Source organism: Protopterus annectens, chromosome 9.part0 (assembly GCF_019279795.1).
Source record: "Protopterus annectens isolate FY-2018-M chromosome 9.part0, PAN1.0, whole genome shotgun sequence".
In the NCBI taxonomy this organism is placed as follows: Eukaryota; Metazoa; Chordata; order Ceratodontiformes; family Protopteridae; genus Protopterus; species Protopterus annectens.
In genome coordinates, this window is record NC_056743.1 from 289,689,207 (window position 1) to 289,713,253 (window position 24,047).

At 40.7% G+C, this 24,047-nt stretch overlaps 1 protein-coding gene across 2 annotated transcripts in view; it reads left to right on the forward strand.

Moving 5' to 3' along the window:
• Positions 1–24,047, forward strand: part of OTOG (otogelin) — a 2,079,396-nt gene that overhangs the window by 671,680 nt on the left and 1,383,669 nt on the right. For both annotated transcript variants that reach the window (XM_044082876.1, XM_044082877.1), the window contains exons 21-22: positions 105–179; positions 345–382. In XM_044082876.1, coding sequence (XP_043938811.1) covers positions 105–179; positions 345–382 — 113 coding nt within the window. The remainder of the gene's footprint in view (positions 1–104; positions 180–344; positions 383–24,047) is intronic.

A 24,047-nucleotide genomic window follows, 5' to 3' on the forward strand; every position in this document is an offset into this window, starting at 1 on the left:
AGTCCACATAAGATAAGAGTGTAATGGCAAGAGATGTGATATGTTAAGAATATCATAGCATGATTAATAAATATATGAACAATTAGTCTTTCTGATTCTTTCAGGAATGAATGTACCTGTTATTTTCAAGGAGCAGAATATTTACCAGGAGAAGAGGCTGTTACATCATTAGGAAGATGGTAAGTATAGCCTTTTACTACTACAGCCATAATGTCTGGACTTGAGTTTCTTGGTTATTAATTAGTAGTTTTTACCTCACATTATTATTATAATTATTACTGTTATTATTATTATTACTATGATATATTGTTATCTGTTTTAGCATTTGTTTTGTCTTATTTTAGCTTTTGCAAGGAAGGAATGATGTTCTGTGAAAGCTATGGTAAGTGCAATATTTTGCTTAATTTATGAAATTTACAGATAAGGCAACCAGCTATGTAGTAAATTCATAAAATATAATTTGTCTAAAGGAAGGAGGTTATGTAGCCTGTGTAGATCACCTGTTGCTACAGATAGTATTTATGTAGCTGCCCTTCCCTGCTTCCATTTGTACCCCATTCACTTATCCCTCGTGACAGTTTCTCCTTTAGGAACCCAGCTCTGTAGTGAGTTATACAGGCCCACAATTTGCTTAGTACAATTGCTTATTTTCACCATTATTTTAGACTGATGCTTTCTGCTTATATCTATCAAAGTGCAGCATTGAAAACAGGAAGAAAGGTCCTTGAAAATAGGAATATCCAGCTAAAAATCAGTGCATATATTAGCATAAAATTTGAATATCATCTACCATATAACTCTTTCTGTTTCCAGTAGGAATGTGAGATATTACTCAGAAACAGTAGTTGGCAAAAATGAAGGTACAAATATGAGCACATTATTAAATAAACAGTGTAAAATGTATATATTTTAATGAATTGTATTACAAAGTTCTAACATACCAGATAATTTATTTTTGCTACAGAAAAATGGAGATGTAAGATATGTGTGTTCTCTTTCTTTAAATTATTGTTGCCACTAGTGTTTTGGTCATGTAGTGCAGTTTTCTTTGTACTAGACAGCTTCAAAATTCACATGGGATGAGGGAGATTCAGAAAATTGTGTGAAGGGGTAAATCAAGCCTTAAAATAGGGACATACCTCCAGAAATAGGGACATTCTGTACAGGGATATACAAGGCCTAAAAACAGGCACAGTCCTCCAAAACAGGGACTTTTGACAGGTCTGCTTCTGCTTGCTTATCCCAGAAGATACTATAAAAGTTTTTTCCCTTCACTTTGTGTACCAGTCCAGTTGGTGATCAGCTGTTCAGTATTGTTCCAGATGCTCCTACCTTAATTGTCCCCCATAGTAGTCACTGGAACAGGAACCAACATGGTCATCAGTTGGATGGGAAAAAAAGTGAAATGCAGAGACAACCAGCTCAGCAGTATTACATATGCTGGCCATATACATCAGACAATGTTTTTAGAATGCAGTAACGGGGCGAGTGGTGCTGAGCATCACATGCAGTACACTGCACATAATGTCAAGTAATTCCCATCCTGCCTGTTGTGCCACATTAATTGGCTATCTGCTGTGCACTTACAGCACTACCCTGATCACTAGAGGAGTGTTAAGTTGCATAGCTACACCCCACCCTTCCTCCCACAATGGGCAAGCCAGTGGTTGCCTCTCCTGCACTCCCTTCCATGCCTGGTTCCAACTGTGTTGAAATCACTAATTGAACTTGGGACATCATCATCATAATCACTGCCCCCCCATGGCACTGCACCAAGGGACACTGTCGAAAGATTGTCTTCCTGTCTATATACTCTTCACATATGTCCATTCTTTCTTTCTTTCCTTTTTTTGATGAAGCCCATCTCCATTCTGTTACTATAAAATGTTGTAAGTCCTCCATTCCTTCTCTCCTGTATCCTATACATATTTAGGATCACATGCTTACATTTTTCTATGAAACATGAGCTAGTGAGCATTTCTTTCTTTCTTTCTTACTTTTTATTCTTTCTGGGCTACTACCATTGGCTTGATGTCCTTTTTTGAACATGACCCTTGTGAGTGCATGCAGTACTTGAAATGTAGTTCTACCAGTGGTCCTTAAAATGAAAAATGGCTCATTATAAATGGCTATAATGCCAGCTACCCAATTTGTTATGCCAAACACCCTTCTCAGATGGGTAGTATGGATTATCCTTGGTATACTTAATATTCCTGGTTTGTTTTTTTTCTTTGTTATTAATTCTAGTCCCCAAACACCACATGTAAAATCATATTGGGATTTTTGTAGTGAGACACCTAAATTTAAACTTTTTTTGTAGTAGCTGTAGCTCCTGTTGCATTAACTAGGACACAGATCTCTTCAGATGACAATAAAGTCGCTCCTTCTACTACAGAGATACAGTGGATATAAAAAGTGTACACACCCCTGTTAAAATGTCAGGTTTTTGTGATATAAAAAATGAGACCACAATAAATCATTTCAAAACTTTTCTCACCTTTAATGTGACCTGTAACCTGTACAATTCAAGTGAAAAACAAACAAATCTTTTAGGAGAAAAATATAAAAAATAAAAATGTACAATAAACTGATTGCATAAGTGTGCACACCCTTAAATTAATACTTTGTTGAAGCAAATGTTTTATTTAATTACAGCAGTCAGTCTTCTTGGGTACACACCTGTCATCAATTAAAGAGACTGATTAACCCCAAATGAAGTTTAGTCAGATGCCTGCTACAGAAAAAGCCATGGTTTGCAGACAGCTTACAAAGCATCAAAGGGGTCTCATTTTTGAAAGTTATCAGTCAGGAAAAGGGTACAAAAAAATTTCCACAGCATTGGGTATACCACAGAACACAGAGAAGACAGTCATCAAAAAGTGGAGAAAATATGGGACAACAGTGATATAATATGGGACAACAGTGATGTCTCAAAGAACTGGAAGTCCCTCCAAAATTGATGAAAAGACGAGACAGAAATTGGTCAGGAAGGCTGCCAAGAGACCTAAAGCAACACTGAAGGAGCTGCAGGAATTTCTGGTAAGTAGTGGTTGTGTACTACATGTGACAACAATCTCCCGTATTCTCCATATGTCTGGAATGTGGGGCAGGGTTGCAAGACGGAAGCCTTTTTTACACAGAAAAACATCCAGGCCCGGCTACAGTTTGCAAAACAGTACATCAAGTCTCCACAAAGGCATGTGAGAAAATGTGTTATGGTCTGATGAAATCAAGGTTGAACTTTTTGGCCACAATTCTAAAAGGCATGTTTGTTGCAAAAACAACACTTTGCATCACCAAAAGAACACCAGCCCCACATTGAAGGATGGTGGTGGCAGTATCATGCTTTGGGGTTGCTTTTCTTCAGTTGAAACTGGGGCTTTACTCAAGGTGGAGGGAATTATGAACAGTTCCAAATGCCAGTCACTTTTGGCCAAAAACCTTCAGGCGTCTGCTAGAAAGCTGAAGATGAAGAGGAATTTCAGCTTTCAACATGACAATGACCCCAAGCATACATCCAAATCAACAAAAGAATGGCTTCACCAGAAGAAAATTTAAGTTTTGGAATGGCCAAGCCAGAGCCCAGACCTAAATCCAATAGAAAATCTATGGGGTGACCTGAAAAGGGTTGTGCACAAGAGATACTCTCACAATCTGACAGATTTGGAGCGCTTTTGCAAGGAAGAGTGGGCAAATGTTGCCAAGTCAAGATGTGCCATGCTGATATACTCCTACCCAAGAAGACTGAATGCCATAATTAAATCAAAAGGTGCATCAAGAAAGTATTAGTTTAAGGGTGTGCACACTTATACAACCAGCTTATTGTACGTTTTTTATTTTTTATATTTTTACCCATAACAGATTTGTTTGTTTTTCAATTGAATTGTATAGGTTATAAGTCATAATAAAGGTGGGAAAAGTTTTGAAATGATTTATTGTGATCTCATTTTTTTATATCACAAAAACCTGGTATTTTAACAGGGGTATGTATACTTTTTACATCCACTGTATATCTATGAAGTCTATGGAGTGCAGCTGAAACTTCTTTTTAATGCTGAGCTAAACAATGCGTACAGTGCAAAGCCTAGAACCGATTCATTGATCACTAGTATCTCCAAAGTCATTAACCCCCACAAATTGATCCTGTCTTACATTTCCTTCCACTTTGAAAATTATTCAGAGGGTGTTGTCAGTCTTGAATCCAGTATATGCCTTTTAGCTTCCATACCAGCCTGGTATGAATTGGTCTACATAGGCATTAATCACTAAATATTTTGTATTCGTTTTAGCCACATTCCTTGTACCTTTCATCAGTCTGTTGAGTCGAGGTGTTAGGTTCATTAACATGCAATTCTCTGTGTGTCTTCATTTGTAAATGCCAGTTTATAAATGAACAACTGTTTTTTTTTCTTCTAGTCAACTTGACAAGAGCATGGTTTTAAGCAAGTGGTGAAAGATCTTGGTAACTGGAATTAACTTTGCCCTACGCATCTTCTTGGTTGTATCCTGTGGTATTTCTGGATGCTGATGGCAAGCTTCACTCTCTAATACAAAGAGCTCTTTAAAATTAGATAGGATCATTTTCTTACAATGTGGCTTGGATGCCCATAATGTGGTCCAGAAAACCCTTTGCCTTCTATTGTATGTGACTACTGAAGTACTGCAGGCGGTGAGCAGAGCTGTACCAAGTTCAGTTGGTGTCCTGGGCTGTGCTCATATTTGATACCACCCACTCACAATTTAATATTTGGACAAGGAAGATAAAAAGATCTTCAGCTCATACCATGGGGATTTATGCAGAATGTCCAAATTTCTGCTTCGCATTTGTGGACAGTTGCTCATAAAATTTGTGGTTTTCTGGAAGATCTCACCAGACTATAATCACTAAATAATGACATACATTTGAGTTTCAAATTTCATATCCTTAAGAAAATGCATAGTAAGACAAATCCTGTTATTCTAGCAACCTTCTAAGTCTGTAAGAGCTATATTTACAATCTGTACCTATTTTGGGACATTGTCTTCCTGTTAATTTCATCTTTGTCTAGATTTTATGTGCTAAGGGGTTGAGAGCTATGCTTTAGCATAATATATTATAGCTCATTGCTGTATTAACACACGTTTGCTAAATGTAGCAAACAACAATGATAGTTCTTTGTTAAGAGTTCCCTGACAGAAATAAATAAATAAATTAACAAACAGATAGATAGACACATAGATAAATAAATAAGGTCTTCAAGCTAATCAAAGAGTTATTATACATCTGTATATAACAGGTCTTTGCTAAACTGTGTCAAACACCTTGGCTCAACTATTTTTAAAGGGCAATATTAGCTCCTTGATACAGTTCTTGACACACACTCTGTGTAATGTTAGCATTCGTAGTGCAGATTGTGGACAGAAAACAAAAAAGGATGAAAACCAGGGAGAAGAGTGAATCTCAAACATTGATCATCATCTTCTTTCAGCTGTTCCCGTTAGGGGTCGCCACAGCAGATCACCTGTTTCCATTTCTTCCTGTCCTCTGCATCTTGCTCTGTCACACCAACCACCTGCATGTCCTCTCTCACCACATCCATAAACCTTATCTTAGGCCTTCCTCTTTTCCTGTTGCCTGGTAGCTTCATCCTTAGCATCATTTTCCCAATATATATTCAGCATCCCTCCTCAGCACATGTCCAAACCAACATAATCTTGCCTCTCTGGCTTTGTCTCCAAACCTTCCAACCTGGGCTGACCCTCTAATATACTTATTCCTAATCCTGTCCAGCCTCGTCACACCCAGTGCAAATCTTAACATCTTTAACTCTGCCACATCCAGCTCAAACTCCTCACTGTCTCCACCCCATATAACATAGCTGGTCTCACTAGCCTCTTGTAGACCTTCCCTTTCACTCTTACAGGTACTCGTCTGTCACAAATCACTCCCGACACTCTTCTCCACCCACTCCATCCTGTCTGTACTCTCTTCTTCACCTCTCTTCCACACTCACCGTTACTCTGAACTATTGACCCCGAGTATTTAAACTCATCCACCTTCGCCACCTCTACTCCTTGCATCCTCGCCATTCTTCTATGCTCCCTCTCATTCACACACATATATTCTGTCTTAGTCCTACTGACCTTCATTCCTCTTCTCTCTAGAGCATCTCCCCATCTCTCCAAAGTCTACTCCACCTGTTCCCTACTCTCACTACAGATCACAATGTCATCTGCAAACATCATAGTCCATGGGGACTCCTGTCTGATCTTGTCTGTCAACCAGTCCATCACCATTACAAATAAGAAAGGGCTCAGAGCTGATCCCTGATGTAACCCCACCTGCACCTTAAATGCCTCTGTCACTCCCACTACAGACCTCACTGCTGTCACACTACCCTCGTACATATCCTGTACCACTCTTACATACTTCTCATGTATCATAATCTCAAACATTGATGTTCTCCTTTAAACTTCTTTTTTGGGGGTCTTCCCCACATCACCCAAACGTATATATATATATATATATATATATATATATATATATATATATATATATATATATACCATGTCTGAGATCACCATACTTCAGACAAAATGAAATATTCTATGAAATGGCCATCTTGGACTTGCTATATATCAGTCCATTTTTTCAGCCATTCAGTCTGTGTGTTTTAGAACTCACTCTAGTGGGTCCTAACATTTCAAATAGTGCTGCTTAAATGATTCACAGTATTGCTTGGAGGGACCAATTTGCTCTTCATTTACACTGCCAGTCATACAACCAAATTGCTTGCACCAAGGACAGCCACCTCTTTCACCTTGTACTTGTTATGGATTTGGCAGTGAGCAGCACACATCAGCTCATGTGCATTGAAGTGCTGCATTGCAACAGACTATTTGTTGTAATTATAATTGTCAGTTTGAAACAATCCTTTGAGTAAGGGTGACAATATGGTGCATTTTAGATGTAGGGGCATAATACTCCTCAGGATCCTTGAGGAAACAAACTCCAGCATTCAGAAAAGGAGACTATATCCAGCTGTTGAGCCTGCAATTCAAGATGAGCAGTGAGAAATCTCTCCAGGATATACAACAGCTGGTGAACCTTTTAATTGTCCTGGATTCCCGAGGGGTTGCAACAGCTCATCTTTGAAACCTACATGTATTTTGTGAACCTAATAAAGTTATATACCTTTGAATACTGGAATGCTATATGGAAGTTGATGCAGCAATACAATGTGGAAGGACCATACCATTTGGTGTCTGTTTGTGTCTGTTTGTGTAACAAGTTAGGTTCACATTCCTCTCATTAAGTAGAATGTGTTCACCATGGGTACACTGATCTATCAGTATTGTATCTTGTCATCTACTTGTTCTTAATTTTCATCCAAAGAATATCAAGATTTGACTGTAGTTTAGAGAGTATCCACTTTGGGCATGTAAGGGTCACATTTTGTGTTCTTTGACAATGATGTTATTTTGGCCTCAGCTGGCTGTGGTCTTTGGCATGCTCTGCGGCCAGAGCAGGGCCATACTGTGGTAGAGGAAGAATCTACTGAGGCAGTCTTCTGGTCCTGCTGTTAGGAGATGTGATGGGAAGTTTGCTAAAAGCAAATCTATCTTGATGGTGGAATGAGAATATTTAATTGGAACTAAAAGTGGATGGCTGCAAGACTGTCCTGCTGAGTGGGGAAGGAGACATGATTACTCTCATGTTCTGCTCATCTTCAAATAGAAGTCAGAGATCTATGTCAACTGTAATGAAAGATGACAGATAGACAGACAGAGGCCAGTGATCCATAGATATGTCTCCTTAGTTGTGTGACAGGCAGAATGTAAGTGTATGTCCTTTGCATGTACTTTACCAAAGATATGCAGAAAATGACACAGTTACACACAGAAGAAACACCACATTGTGTGCATTCACCGTGAGATGGTCCACCATAACTGTGTCCAAGAAAAGACCCCTGCAGAAACTCAGATGACCATGGTAATATTTTTATTAATTTTTATTTATTTAATCTTTGTTGACTTGGTTAGTCCCAACAGGCCGGTGTCCTCTTTACACTGCAGACCTGAATTGGTATTTATACCGACAAGGAGAAATTTGATCAGGGTACTGGGGATCTTCCAGTACTCATTTTTTTGAGAAGTGCCATGGGATATTCTAAATCCACTGGAGCTACCACCAACTTGGGAAGATGAAACCTTAGTTCAATATATCTTCCAAATGATGGCACACTCATGAGTGCAGCACCATGCTACACTGCAGTCTCATTACAGCAAAATGAATCCAAGTACCATAGGTGGGAATAGAACCCACAACCTTCAGATCTTTCAACACCATAGATGACTATGCTATTTGCTGAGCTACTGATACTGGATGAAGTGCCACCATCAGTTCTGTATGACTTGGATCATCTTGAAAGTAGTTAGCACATATTTCCCATGCTGACCTTCAGAAGTACTTATTAGTATCAACAGCAGTCCCAAATGCATAAAAACAAAAAATAAAAACAGTGCAATTATATCGTCTGGCCACCCAGGAGCAAAGTACTAGAGGGGCCACATTTGGCTCATTACTCTGCCTAAGGCCTCATTTGGCCATGCTCTGGTTTTAAATGAAGTAGCACTTTAGCACTCCATGTGTGGCATAAGAAAAAAAAAGAGAAAAACAAATTCTTTAATTTTAACGTGTACCAAGGTGCTTACTACATTTGCAGCAAGCAGCTTGGTACACTTTAAAACTAAAGAAGAGCTTCTTTTTGTTTGCAGACTGAATTGAAGCACTTTAGTGCTCCATGTGTGACATAGACTATAACAACAAACAGTTTGCTATTTATCTTTTGCTCCTCAACTTAGATTTAAAGAATGTAGATTAGAAAGAACAGCATTGCTCTTTATTCAGTATCAAGAATTGCTCTTTATGTTAGGATCACATGATTTGGGAATGTTTTTTCCCTCCTCAAAGATTGTAGAAAATGGACCTAGTTTGGCTTGTCCCTTAAATTAGGAGCACTAGATTGGGAATGGAACTTTAAGAAGAGACTTTTTATTTTGTTCTCCTCAACTTAAAATTGAACAGGGGTGCCAGAGTATAGGATGACACCAAGTGCCTAATTACACCTCTGCTTACTATATCATTCATGGTGATGCTGGCTAACCTCTGCTTTCCATACTTGAAGATAATCAGGTTGCTGTTCTAATGGTCTTTAAAATGATGCATGTACTGTTCTTCCAGCACTCCTCACCCAGCTCATACCAGGCATAATATGTTTTGATTGCAACCTTATAGGGGCTGAGTAAGTCCTTCTTGTTATGGCTGAGAAGGAGAAAGAGAATCATTTGCTCTCCTTCACACATCATGCAATGCACTCTCTGACGAACACAAGCAGAAGCTACTATTATTCTGAAAATGGTGTCTCTTTTGTGGGGAGCAAATAGTAGCCTGTTTATCACACTTAAAAGGAATGATGGTAGTGCAACACGGAGTATTGCAGTTGCAGGACATGCATGTCTCCAGCACTAGCTTGCTGCCACCTGGTCACTGATGTGCAGCGCATAATAACACAATTCATAAACAATAAAGTACTTTGAGCTAATTTGCCTAATTATTGGTGAAGGCACAAACTTAAGTTGTTTAAGAGGAGTGCTGCCATTTTGTATGCTAAGTTTACAGAGTTTGGAAGCTGTATTAGATATCTTGTGTAGCAAAGCTGAACTTCTGGTCAACACTGAGGAAATTGTATGGTGTGCTGTTTTTGTCTTCTTTGTTTGGAATGTACATCTTTGTACTGTAATCCACATTAGAATAATCTAGCAATATGAATATGTACGCCTCATGTGTTTACTTTTTGTGGACTGTGCTGGCAACAGAGCAGCACAAAATGCCAAGATGCATCCCCTGTACATTGCTGTCACTATTACTGTATGGGCATAGCCTGTGTAGCTGATATGATGGCCTGCTGTGGTGCATGCAAGCAACAGTCCAGTGCCTACACTCATCTGCTCCTCATATGTGCTAGGGCAGGGAATTGGTCACTTGTGCATCCCATAGTGTCCCTCCTTATTAGCAGTTGGAATGACCATCTTGCCGTCTATATACCTATTGGACATAACTAATTGGATGACCCCCTTGAGAAGTGTATATCTATCAATGCATGGCATTCACATTTCATGTATGTATTCATATGCATGCACCCATCTATGTGCACCCTTATGTATTAAGGTAGGGCTGTGTTACTGGTATGTCCCATGGTGTCTCCTCTTCTTGTCCACAGGGATGATTGCCATATCTGCTGTATACCAGTTGGTCCTAACAAATTATATGAGCCGTGTGGGAAGGGCATATATGCCATTATCGAGAGAAAAATAGCTAAAGACTCAAAAGACAATCATAAGGCCTTCTTTAGCTATGTTAGAAACTGGAGAGACTCCCAGATATGCTCAGAGCTAGTTCAAAATGATGATGAAGATTACTGATCCAGACACACACATGCCAACATACCACTGTGGTTCAGTGCAAACTTCTCCCCCCCCCCCCCCCCCAGAAGGAGAAACCAAGCGATGCAGCCCCCCCAGCCCCAAGCAAGCCCAGCTCTCTCTGACTCTCTCAAAGCAAAAAAAAAAAACAAAGCATCCACCTGATGGTGTTCTTACCTCTGGATACGTACCCAGGGTGGGTGCACTGCAACTGTGGTACCACTAGGGACTTTGCAGACTTTGGATCCAACCCAGTTTGGCTTTGTCAAAGGCAGAGATCATTTTTTAAACTTGGTGACTTTTTTTTTTGAAACAGTCACCAAATGATGAGGGGGGGAGGCAGTCCATACCCTACACCGATCTGGCTAAGCTAATACCTAATATAATACCCCCATTCGATCAAAAAAAATCGACTGCAAACTGGGCGGAATATGCTTCACCTCAAAAAATAGATCCATCAGAGAGCACACAGGGCGGAGACTTAAACTTGACCACGGCTATTAATAGGCGTGCTGGATGAACCTATGAACCTATTATGTGGTATTCACAGTTTCTGTGTTTATTCCCATATCTGCCTATCAGGTATGTTATGGCATACCCTAAAAGTGTACCTATGGTGACAGTATGGTATGCAGAGAATAGGACTGCTGTATCAACCACCATAACCCACCAAATAAATCAGACAGGTAATCTTCTCACCATAATAGTGGCAGGAATGTATAGGGCCCACTTTGTGTGCAACTGTTATTCTGCCATTTACAATAGTATACAGTCTATAACTCTGAAGTGTGTTTGTAGTTGTCTGAATATTCAAAAGATGAGGTAGACAGCAGAAACTGGGGAATTTCAGTGATGCAGAAAATGATGTCCATGTACAAGTATTAAAAACATATTGATGGCTCCCACTGGGAAAGAGGGTCTACTGACCAGCCTTTATGCTACCAACTGTGGCAAACAGTTGTCCCTGACAAAAATGCTGTGAAGGCAAGAACATGTTAATGACATGCTAAATCATGACAAAACATCGGAATGTTCCAAAGCAGCAAAGAAGCCAGAATAGTTTTTGGAGTCCCTAGAGGTGAACAATGGATGTTATGTTGTCCTATCTCACCTTCATTCTTACTTGAATGGGTTCGGAGCCAATCCTTGACTCCAACTCTGCCGTATACACCAGTTGGAAGTTTCAAACTTGGCTCATGGCAAGGTAGGTATCACATGACGTAGTGGTGCAACTCTCCAGATCTCATTTGCCGCTTTACAGGGTTGGATGTTCTCTTCTTGTCCATGGCTAAGTTTTTTGTCTTTTGCCTTCTAATAGTTGAAACTAGTTAGAATTTAGAAATTAATGACTGCTGTGATTCTTTTAAATCTTAGCTTTAGTGTGTAGCTTAACTTTATCCACCTTTTTCTGCTGTTGTGTGCTATTTCTTGGCCATTTTTTTTTCACAGGCTTGTACTGTGTATCCTATAGTTTAGCTTATTGTAGTGGTGCTATTAAAATTGCCTTTAGTGTTTGTGTGTATTTCTAGTCACTTAGTTAGCTGGTTAGTTCATTAGGTCATTTAAGTTACAGAGCTAATTGCCCGTTTTAGTTAGCGGGCTAGTAGTATTAGTGCATTCTATCTCTCCTCTTATTATAGCTTACTAGGTCCGTTTAATTTAGAGGTCCTAGTGCTCATTTTAATTAGACCAAAGCTATTTCTATTTCTATTCATTAGATGTGCTGTATGTGTTAAATTAGCGTGTTTATATTTTTTCTAGAAGTGGTGTGATTTTTTACTTAGTGTTTATATTTCTTATAGGATTTTTTTCTTTCCTAACATGTCCAAAGAGACCAGGGAGAAAGAACATAAACCTTTGGGCTTTAAAAAATGTCAAAAATGCACCCAGAAAATAGCTATTACTGATTGACATACCATTTGTGTCTATTGTTTAGAGCTATCCATCTCCAGGAAAATTGCACTTTCTGCTACTCCTTTAGCACGTGTGTGTTGCAGGAGAGGAAAAACAAATTGATTGTCAAAGGACTCTTGAAACCAACCTTTGAGGAAGCTATACAGAGCACTTCTTCTTCGACCTCTTCTTTTTCTAAGAAGGACAAACCAACTAAAAGGCCATCTCCTGTCTCCTCGGCTCAGTCAGAGCCTCCTGAAAAATTGTCAAAAATTTTGCAATCATCAGCTTCATTGGCTCCACAGGCTTTGGAATCGATGGAGATAATTAATATTGACAAACCTGGTTCTTCAGCTCCAAGGTCTTCAGAACTGAAAGAAACTGTGTTTTGGAGCTAGTCCATTGAAATTCCACCGGTCTCCCTTACTTTGTGATCTCCCATCATGGAGAGATCTTGTTCACCAACTATATCTTCCAGGTCCTCTAGATGATGTGGAGCGGGTGGTGCACAGACTTTTGAAAAATTGCAAATTTTTGCAATAAAACTGTCAAAATTGTTCTCGGCTCCAACCCAACAGGTTTTGGAACCTTCTAAGACTGTTACATCCACTGTCATTCCTCCTCTGAGCCATGCTGGCTCTTCGGAGCTGGAGTGCCAACTACCACTTGCTGTAGACCCATTGGTTTCGGGACCCCCTTCGGAGATTACGGAACCGATATTTGCTCCGACACTCTCAGTCCCATTCGGGGTGTCTGGGAGCCGAAGTTCTCCTGTTTGCCCCGAGGGGGACGCTTGGACCAGAGTTTCTTTGGTTCTGAGTCTACCCCTTGGTGCTTAGGCTCGGGTGAGCTCGGCTCCTACATCAGCTTCAGAGCCAGTCTCTCTGGGGCTGGGGGTGTCCTCTGTTTTCTCGGAGCTGGAGATATCCACAGAACCAGTGGGTTCTGCTTTTGAGCTGATGAGGAGTGTGCTATCCCTCTCTACAGCTCTACACAAGGATACTGATATTCATCTCCCCAAAGCAGCGGCTACTGTCTCGACACTACCCCATTCACAGGACAGCAGAGATTCAGAGCCTCAGAAACCCCCATTGGGTGAACCACTCTCTTCTGAGACCTCCCCAGAATACGCTTCCTTGGAAGAGGACAAGCAATAGGAAGCATATAGACTCCCCTGATGAGTCTGTCAATTCAGACACTGACCTCAAGGAGTCAGAAGGGTCCCCACAGTCGTCCTCTGAAGATATCTCATTTACAGATATCCTTGAGATCCTAAAACAGAGAGGCGGCTGGAAAACCATCACCCCTTCTGATGAGGAGTCAGTGTATCTGAAGGCCTTTAGATCTCAACCTTCAGCCTCCTGGGTGTCTCTACCTTTTGATGAATAATGGAGTTAGTCAGTCTAAAGGCGTGGGAGTCACCTGACACTATGGAACCAGTCCCCCAGAGGCCAAACAAGTTTTTTGTCAGCCCCCACTGGAAAAGATTTTCTTACAATAGGTGTGCCTGTAGATGCTCTGGTGGTGGCAGCAGCCACCAAGAAGGAACATTCTGAGACATCCTCATCTGTTCATCTTCCGAACAAAGATTCTCGAACAATGGACAGATATGTGAAGCGTGTCTTTTCATCAGCGACTTTTACACTCAGATCGCTCAACTACTTCACACACTTTACAAGGCTACAAAGAGATCTCCTGAAGGAGCTAGGAGATACTCTACAAGGTTCATTGGCTGCTGGGGTGACTGAGAAAGTCTCCTTCCAGCTGTCCACCTTAAATTCCATCATCAACTCTTCCATGAGACTGATATCTTATGCAGTGGATGGAGCAAGTAGGGCAGCGGGTGCAGGAGTTTCCCTGAGGAGACACTCCTGGATGCGCTTGTGTAATGTTGCAGAAGCTTTTAAGTCTACCTTTACTAATGCCCCTTTTGGTGGCTCCTCACTTTTTGGATCCAAAGTTAAAGATACACTCACCAAATGCGAGCAGGAAGGGAAGAATCTCTCTGCCATTGTAGTACATTTTTTAGTACCTTCAAGACCTTAACCTAAAGGTCAGAAGAGTGGGAAAATGTGGTTCAAAAGATCCCAGGGAGCTTTCCAAGATGTACAAGGTGAATCCTTCCCCAAGGCAGAGGGGGAGGCAACAATGGTAGATGACATCCTAGAGGTGGGGGGGTCCACAAAACCAGGGGGACCATGATTCCTTTCGCTGACGTCCCTACCAATGCTCCTGAAAGGAGGCCCATCTGCTCTACTCTGGAGGTAGTTGGGGGAAGTTTATCTTTGTACCCAGAAGCCTAGCAAAATATCACAAAAGACAAGTGGGTACAAAGCATAATATCCAGAGGATATTCCATTCCCTTTTGCAGTCCTGTCCCACAAATCAGAACAATCCCAGATGTTACACCCAATCTAAGGGAGCAAGCAACTATAGAAATCCAAAAGTTGCTAGACAAAAGAGTCATCCAAAAAGTCCCCGCAAACCAAATAGGATTCGGAATTTACTCAAGATTCTTTTTGGTGCCAAAAAAAACAGGGGACTGGAGACCCATATTGGATCTCAGCAACTTGAACGAATCTGTCAAAAAGTAAAGTTCCAAATGGTGACACTGCTGCCAATTCTTCCCTTCTTAGGGAAAGATGATTGGATGTGCTCAATAGACATATCAAATGTATACTACAACATTAAAATGGACAGAGCATCAGGGAGTCATTTACACTTCCAGCTGGGAGCCAGCCATTATCAGTTCCGAGCTCTGCCCTTTGGTCTCACTACAGCTCCCAGAGTGTTCACCAAATGCATGGCAATAGTAACGGCTCACTTGAGACATCTTGGATTCCAAGTGTTTCTGTATCTGGATGACTGGCTCCTAACTGCCACCACCAAGCATCTACTCCAACAAGCCAGGGTCATGACATTGGAAATTTGTGCTCAGCTAGGCATAACAGTCAATTTACAAAAATCTGCCTTGTTGCCCTGTCAACATATTACTTTTATAGGTGCAAACCTAGACACTGTTTCTATAATGGCACTTCTTCCAACCAACAGAATTTCTGCCCTCAGACAGCAAATACTTCACCTTCTTCCCAAGGACAAGGTAAAGACAAAGGTAGTTCTGAAACTTCTAGGGACAATGGCTTCAACCATAATGCTAGTTCCTGTTGCCAGGATGCATATGAGAATCCTTCAATGGCTCCTATTTTCTGAGTGGTCACTTCAAGAACTTCCTATGTCCTATCTGATTAGAATAATGGAATCATGCAAGAAGGATCTATGGTGGTGGACTCAGTCCAATCATGTGACCATCAGGAGACCCTTTATTCCACAACAACCTGCTGCTACAGAGACCACAGACGCTTCCCAGATAGGGTGGGGGGCATTATTTGGGAAGGACAATCTAAGGTATATGGCAAGACCACGAGGCCCATTTGCACATCAGTGTTCAAGAGATGAGAGCAGTGCTTCTGGCGTTGCAAGCACTCCACAACTCTCTTCCACTAGGGATGATTGCAATACAGTCAGACAATATGTTGGTGGTATGGTACATAAACAAACAAGTAGGAACCAGATCATACACACTTTGTCAAGAGGCTCTGAGAGTTTGGCAATGGGCAATATCTTCCCAACGCTTTCTAGTAGCAATGCACATCCCGGGGAAATTCAGTGTGATAGCGGACAAGCTCAGCAGGGCAATATTAATGCCTCACGAGTGGTCTCTGAACCAGATCATAACGGAAGAGATTTTCTGGAAATGGGGCCAGCCTTGCTACAATCCTTTTGCCACTCCCATGAATTTCAAGTGCAGCAGCTACTTTGCCCTAATTCCCCCTCCAGGGGAGACACCGAGAGACGCACTTGTTCACAATTGGCCCTCAGGACTTCTTTATGCCTTTCCCCCATTTCCCCTCATACCAAAAGTCATCCAGAAAGCAAAATCCTTGGGAAGCAGGCTGATTCTCATTGCCCCATATTGGCCTCGTCAGATTTGGTTCCCCTTCCTCTGGCCTCATCTGCAGGAGAAGCTGTGGGTTCTGGACCCAGTTCCAGACCTTCTGACACATATGTCAGGTACACTTCATCCTTTTCTCCACACCTTCCACTTGACAGCATGACTGCTCCACTTCCCAACTTGGGCTTTAAAACTTCACTCCAGCAGTCAAATACATATTGATATCCTCTCATAAAGATTCTACTAGAAAACTATATGCTAGCAAGTGGAAGAGGTTCTCTCACTGGGTGCAAACTAGAAACATTGACCCATTTTCTGCTCCAGTTCAGTCCATTTTAGAATTTCTTGCAGAACTCTTCCAGAAAGGCACAGCTGCAGCAACTATTTGAGTTCAGCTGGCTGCAATTTCGAATTTCCTCATTGGTGAGCATAATCCTAACCTAATATCAAACAGATTGTGTAAAGCATTTTTAAAAGGCACTTCCTTATTGAGACCTCCTTTCAAAGAACCACTCTCTCCTTGAGATTTAAATTTTGTCCTGTCTCAACTAACATTGCCACCGTTCGTGCCCTCTTTATCTTGTGACCTCAGATTTCTTTCCCAGAAGACCATCCTTCTAGTAGATGTAACATCTACCAGAAGAGTTTCAGAGTTGCAAACACTATCAATCAGACCACCATATCTGATTTTCCGTAAGGATAGGGTATTGCTATGAATGAATATGTCCTTTACACCTAAGGTTTGCTCTCAATCCAATATGAATCAATCCATTGAGCTCCCGGTGTTTTTCCCCAATCACAGCAACAAGGCAGAGTATAAACTCCACCAACTGGATGTGCATAGACAGCTCAGATTAAATTTGAGTAGAACTAAAGATTTCAGGAAATCTGACCAATTATTCATCTCTTTCTCTGAGGCAAAAAAGGGTATGCCAGTGTCTAAAGTCACCCTTTCAAATTGGCTTTCAAGTTGTATCACTTTTATATACACCTCCAGTAATAGAAAGTTACCATTCTTAATTAGAGGTTACTCAGCCAGAGCATTAGCAACATCCTGTGCTTTCCAGGCCACAATGTGTATGGACAGTATTTGTGCTGCTACTACATGGGCAGTCCTCACACATTTATCACTCATTACAAAGTTGATTTGGCCTCCAGGGACAGGGCCTCCTTTGGATCCACTGTACTCAAAGGCGTACTCCCGTGAGCCACCCAGAAAAAAGATGCTAGGGATGCTGTCCCATCCAAGTAAGAATGAAGGCGAGATAGGACAACATAACCTAAAGAAGTTATGTACTCACCATAACGTTCCATGTGTGTTGTCCACCTCGCCATTCATTCTTAGGACCCCTCCTCCTTCCCCCATCCAAGGACTCCTAGAGGACCTGGTGGTGACCTTTCCTCTTATACCTGAGCTCCTTTGACTCTGCTTTTCTCCTTGACCTAGGGTCATATCATTATATTAGTCCTTATTACTGTTAGCAGCAAACAAGATCTGGAGAGTTGCATCACTACATCATGGGGTACCTATCTTGCCACAAACCAAGTTTGAGACTTCCAGCTGGTGTATTCAGCTGAGTCGGAGGTGAGGATCGGCTCTGAACCCATCCATGTAAGAATGAATGGTGAGATGGACAAAAAACATGGAACATTATGGTGAGCACATAATTTCTTTTTCTTTATCAGCTTTGGGAGGTTTGATGATGGACCTTTCCCCAACATCTCTATGGATGATGCAATAGGTTAGTACCATATTCTGCATATTTCTGTAGACTAAAAGTTCACATACAAACTTGTGGCTACCCAATGCATATATGTTGTCAGTATGTGCTGTGCAGGATCTTCCAGTATCCATGTGTGTCAGAATAGCAGCTGAGGAGGGTTAGTACAGCTTGCATGAGCACCCTTATCATACATGCTACAGGAGCACAGTTTTGATACAGTTAATCATGCTATAGCCAATGTGCTTTTTGTTGTATGTTCACATGGTACAGCACTGCTACTGTACCATCTATATTGCAAGAAGCAGGAAAACACACTGATGTTGAGACACATGATGACACTGAGATACAGGTGCGTGAGTCACAGTCTGATGACACAGTGGCAATATTTCCATTCAGGGTGGGCATTAACCCAAAGTACAAACTGAAGGTTTGACTTTGTCCACAGAGTAACCTGAGGGTTCACATTCTATGTACTCACCATCCTCACTTGGTGTGAAGTCTCTTGTTTTACCAACCAACAGTAATATTCCCCTTCTGGCTGTGGCAGTGAATGAGCACACTGCTATTGAGGTAAATATACTTATTTTACAGCCTTACATAGATGCTTGAGCCATCCAGTCACAGCTTGTGCTAGACATGCAGACAGCATTCAGGATCACTCAGCAGACATGCCACAATATCATCCAAGAACAAAATGCTGCTTCTGGTACCAGAATGGAGAAGATTGTTGTGTTGGTTGGTTGCCATGACAACATGAAATACGGGGACCCGGTCCTCAATTTTCTATGATATCTGTGGTACCCGATACTGTTGTCATCTCTATCTCCATACATAAAATTGTCTGCCACTGTCACTGTAAACTCTGGTACTTTTGCTCAGGAATGGACTAGGGTGTGTTAGGGTACCAAATAACTTTTGCACTAGACAGTTCAGAAGAGAGTAACAACCTCCTTTAGTGCAGAGAGAAACACATGCTTGCGAGACTAGAAAGTCAAGATCCTGTTTCCTTGAACTTCAAAATTCATTATGTTTTAGACTTTCTTTCATTAAAAGCAACATCATTGTAACAGTCATGGAACAGCCACTGACAAATTAGAATTTAACACAACAGCATTAATTTTGCTAATATCTCATGACTGTTTATGACATTCCATATTAAGCATTAGTTCTGAATTCCATTATAGAACTTTTTACTCAGAACAAATCTTATAATTTCTAACCCTGTCAGCACTTTCTAATATTAGACAGGAAGCAAATCAACAGGTGCATACTAAAGAAAATTCAAGAAAATGCACACACATAACATTTCCCTTTTCTGTACTTCTCACCCTTCACAGATGTGTCTATGTAGGGGTGCATAGTCCTTACCTGCTCAGTGCACTACCACCCCTTGCACTGGGTGGTCATGAAACTTGGCCTCCAGTTGCAGGAAATATCCTGAGTAGATTTTATCTGGTTTATAGTTCCACAATCAGACATCACTACTGTCAGGAGTATCCTCAAGTTCTTTGGCAAGAAGTCAACATAGTATTCACAGGTCATAGTCACATAGTGGCACCTCTATCCCACCACAAGAGAACATTGTCACTGACACATAGTATCTGTCATCGTGACAGCCCCTTCTCCACTTCTTGCAATATGAAAACTACCCAATGTCTGTAGACAGATATTCATCACAGTGTCCCTTGTCTCCTGTGCACATGCACCAAGTGTGACCAGCTTCCCCTCCCTCAGTTGATAAATGTGAAAATGTTTGATGTTCAGTGTAGCTCCATGTGATGCACAGTGCAGCTCCATCATGCACCAACCAACATTGCTGGATATTAAAACTGCAAGCATCGTGTTTTTTTTCTGATTGACAATGCATCGTTTCTGCTTACATGTTGTTTGAACCCATAAGCCTGGATTACACTGCCTGTATGCATGAATGGTCCAGTCGTACAAGTCCCTTGGGTATGCAGTATATTGCTGAGCATACAGCATGGTTTAGAACATCATACAGGCTGTGTCTGAGTCATACTGGAGTGCCTGCAGGCATATAAATCAGCTAAAGTGGGTTTTGAGCAGGAAGCACATACAGTTTAGAGAATTAGACTTCTACATGTGTTATGTTATTTTTGGGTTCCATCTTAGCCTCATAAGTCAGAACTGTAGTGGATATCAAGCATTACGTGTAACACAGTAAATCATTTTTTTTTGGGGGGGGGTGATACCTTTCCATGCATTGTAAATACAGCTGCAAAACTACATTAACTCTGGTGCTTGGGCTTACCAACTAGTTGGGCCATTGGCAAGTAAATGGTATATGGTTGACACGCGTTCCATGTATGTGATTCAGGCAAACTGCTAGAGTGCTGTACAGACAGACTGGCTATGGTATCATGTTTATAACATACTGCATGTCAGTTCATGGAACAGTAGCCCTTCTTGTTTAGAAATCCTAGCTTCTGTGGGCTAGACAGAGCCTTTACTACTGCATGGATGATGTGACAGAAGGCATGTCTAGTATTAGCTTTCTCCTGTGGTGTGCAAGGGGAGTGTATATTTATCCACATGTAAAAATATTATGTTGAGAAGTTTGAGTATTCTAAGGTCAAAGTCTGTAAATGTTCAATGTATCTCCATTTAGTCTGTGAAAGGTCTTTGTAGCTAGAATTGAAACAGCTGGAAATACCTTGGTCTGCACAGGGATAAGAAGGTCACGCAGTTTTACTGATTCTCTGTATTGTGACACATCAGTCAAGGTCTGTACAATGTCCCAATCAACTTTAAGGTGACGAATGACCTCTTTCTTTCTATAAAATTCTGATATGCCATTTGCTAAGAATAATACTTTATTTGGTGCTGAATGCCATCTTGTGCAAAACAGCATGAAATGGCTCAAAGAACTAGAATATGCTGCTTTATGTTTGCTCTTGCTGTTCCAATTATTCTCTCTGACTGCAATTCTGAAAATGTTGATGTATTTGCCTTTTTATAGTAAGGTGCATATTGCTGCACAGTATCCTACAAATATGATTATCAGTTGTGACTCTGCATACCTAGCATATATTTGCATAGAGCTGTGTCTACTGTAGGCTTGAAAAGAAAAAAACAAACAAAAAAAAAACTAATTTTCAGCCAAGACCAAAGAAACAAAAATCAGAAAGATGGAAAGAGATTGTCGGGATCACCAAAATCCATACTCGTGGGACCAAGATAACCACAGACCACCAAAGAGGTATGGAAGGGCTCACATATATTGCAACAGTTATGGTTACATGTACTGAAACAGAAGACATAATGGCCACAACTACCACAAAAGACATTAAGATCATCACTGGGATGCTGATGGATATCTCCATGATATAGACCTCATCCCATAAGATCAGGATTTTCACAAACATCCCAACCTGAGATGGCTGGACCTGGCAGAAACTCTTAGTGGACCCCCCCCCCCCCCCAAGAGAGGGAACCACCTGGAACAAGCTACACAGTACTATTATTGGGCATGTATTTCTCTGAAAATAGTCTTGTGAAGCTATCTGAGGCCCAGCTTACTAATGTACAGTGAGTCACAAATAAAAATACAGCCACAAAATTAGTTAGACATTTCATATGTGCACATGAAACCTCTATACTGCTACCCCTGCAAAAAACAGGCAATTCTTCCAATGTATATATTTTAATTCTGTAATGAACAATGCAAAATGCATAGTAAATTCTCATACAAGAAGCTGTTTCGACACAGTTGCTTACTTTGTTTGGGACTTTATATTAATTTATATTTCATTACATCTAGAGGTGTATAAAATGGTGCCCCCACCAAAAAAAAAAAAAAAAAACAATCTTTGAAAGAAATGGATAACATCGTAGGGTAGATGCTTAATATTGGAATACCATACCTACTTTAGACAGGCACCAAAGTTTCCTTTCAAGAATGGCTATGCTTACTGTTTAATAAGATAAAATTAATGAAGACTATAGGTGTACCATTTATCATGACACTACGAAAAGTATCTGGAATTACATAAATACACTCACCAGACAATATTAGAAATCATGCACCTTAACAGAAACATACATGTGAAGTAAAGAACATACATTAGATGGTCACACATAGGTTGCCAGATAATGAAGGTTAACTGCAAAAAGGAAAAGTGAACACGAGTCCACTGCACGCGCGCGCGCACACACACACACACACACACACACACACACACACACACACACACACAAAGATAGACAGACAGATAGACACACACACACAAACAATAACAGTCATTTGTCTGCTCTGATCTGGCTGCAGAATATAAATCCCATATTTATTAAAAATTTTCACTTTAAACACGAGGAAAATAGGAATACAGTGAAATCAGCAGTGTGCCTTCTACATATATAGTGTATAGTAGTTACTGAATATTTCTATATATTCTATCAGTCATGCCTGGTCTTCTTTATGCTTTTAATCTAGTCATTGTAGTTTTCCCCACCTGTACTCTGTCACTAGTTTTTAAATCAGCATTACTTGCTGGTACCTTTCCATATTGTTCTGTCCTCTGATTTTTGCTTCTCTTGCACCTGTGGATTTTGTGCATTATTTGAATAATTATCATGGAATCGAGCACGGCATATAACAGAAAAAATTGTAATCACTGTATTATCTGCTTTCTCTTGCTAATGTAAGCAATACACAACATGCTTTAACTTTCCTTGCAGTCAGTTACTATAGCAGCTCTTACTGTCTAACATTGGTGATCCATTGAAGTCACAGGTGCAGACTGATGATGTACGGCTGTCAATAGGTAGCAACTGAAAAAGCCTGATTTAAGGGGATCATCCAAAACTTCATGACATCCTATCAATTTAAGAAGAAATTCAGTATTTCTGGGAACTTCCAGAAGCTGAGGAATAAGGTACAATACTGGCATTCGTTGTGACTAATGTCATGGTTTCTTAATGAATGTCTTTAGATGTTAATTACTGCAACATGGAGCTAGTACTGTCGTCTTGATACAATTCTGCAGTTCCACAGACTTTTATTTTGTTCTTAACTTGTAAAAAGATATTTTTTGGCCCCCAATATTGTGTTGAAGGGGGCATCTGCTGGGACCTGGTCAATCTTTTGTCAATTCTGCTAGTTATGCCTCTGTTGCTCAACTTTACAAAAATAGTGCAATCTGTTATATACAAATGAAGACAAAGCAAGTTATTCCAAACAATATAACATCTTGTGGTCTTCAATAAAATATACAGCCATTACCTTTAGTGTTATATTACTGCAGTCCTGTGAAACAGTCTCACATAGTAGCTCTCTCTGGTGTCTTTCTAGCAGGAATATTTTCTACCTTCTTCTCCAAGACTACTTCACTTTGGCTTGTCCTCCTTAGAGCCACTGCACTGGACACCAGGTTCCTTTGCCTGGGTTTGTCTTGGTCCACATTTTATTTCACACTGAAAAGCTCATTCAGCAAACCTGTTATTTCTAATGCAAGCCAGTGTCTCTCTTTTTTGAAAGTGTCAGATAAACTGAACAAAACGCCTACTATGTACAAAGAAAGCCCTCTATTTACTTCTATTCAGTCACAGCCTCACCTCAGGCTTTGTCCCTACTGAATGGTGCACTGCTACAGTCATCCCTCTCCACGAAGGAGGAGTGACTACAGACCCTGGGAACTATCGCCCCATTAGCCTGATGACTCTGATATGCAGAGCTATGGAATGCATCATCATGGACCTAATAAACAAGGATATAGGGAATCTCCAAACTCTGGATCCCACACAGTTTGGTTTTGTGAAGGGTAAATCATGTTTGCTCAACCTGGTCAACTTCTTTGAGTCAGTCACCAGAGCTGTGGATGAATGCAAGGTGGTTCATACAGCCTACCTTGATTTAGCCAAGGCCTTTGATACCATTCCCCAGTCAGGAGTTATAGAAAAACTCACTAAGCTAGGCATCAACCCCCGTATCACTATGTGGGTTGCAAACTGGCTCACAGATAGAACCCACAGTGTGAAAGCAGCTGACTTCAAGT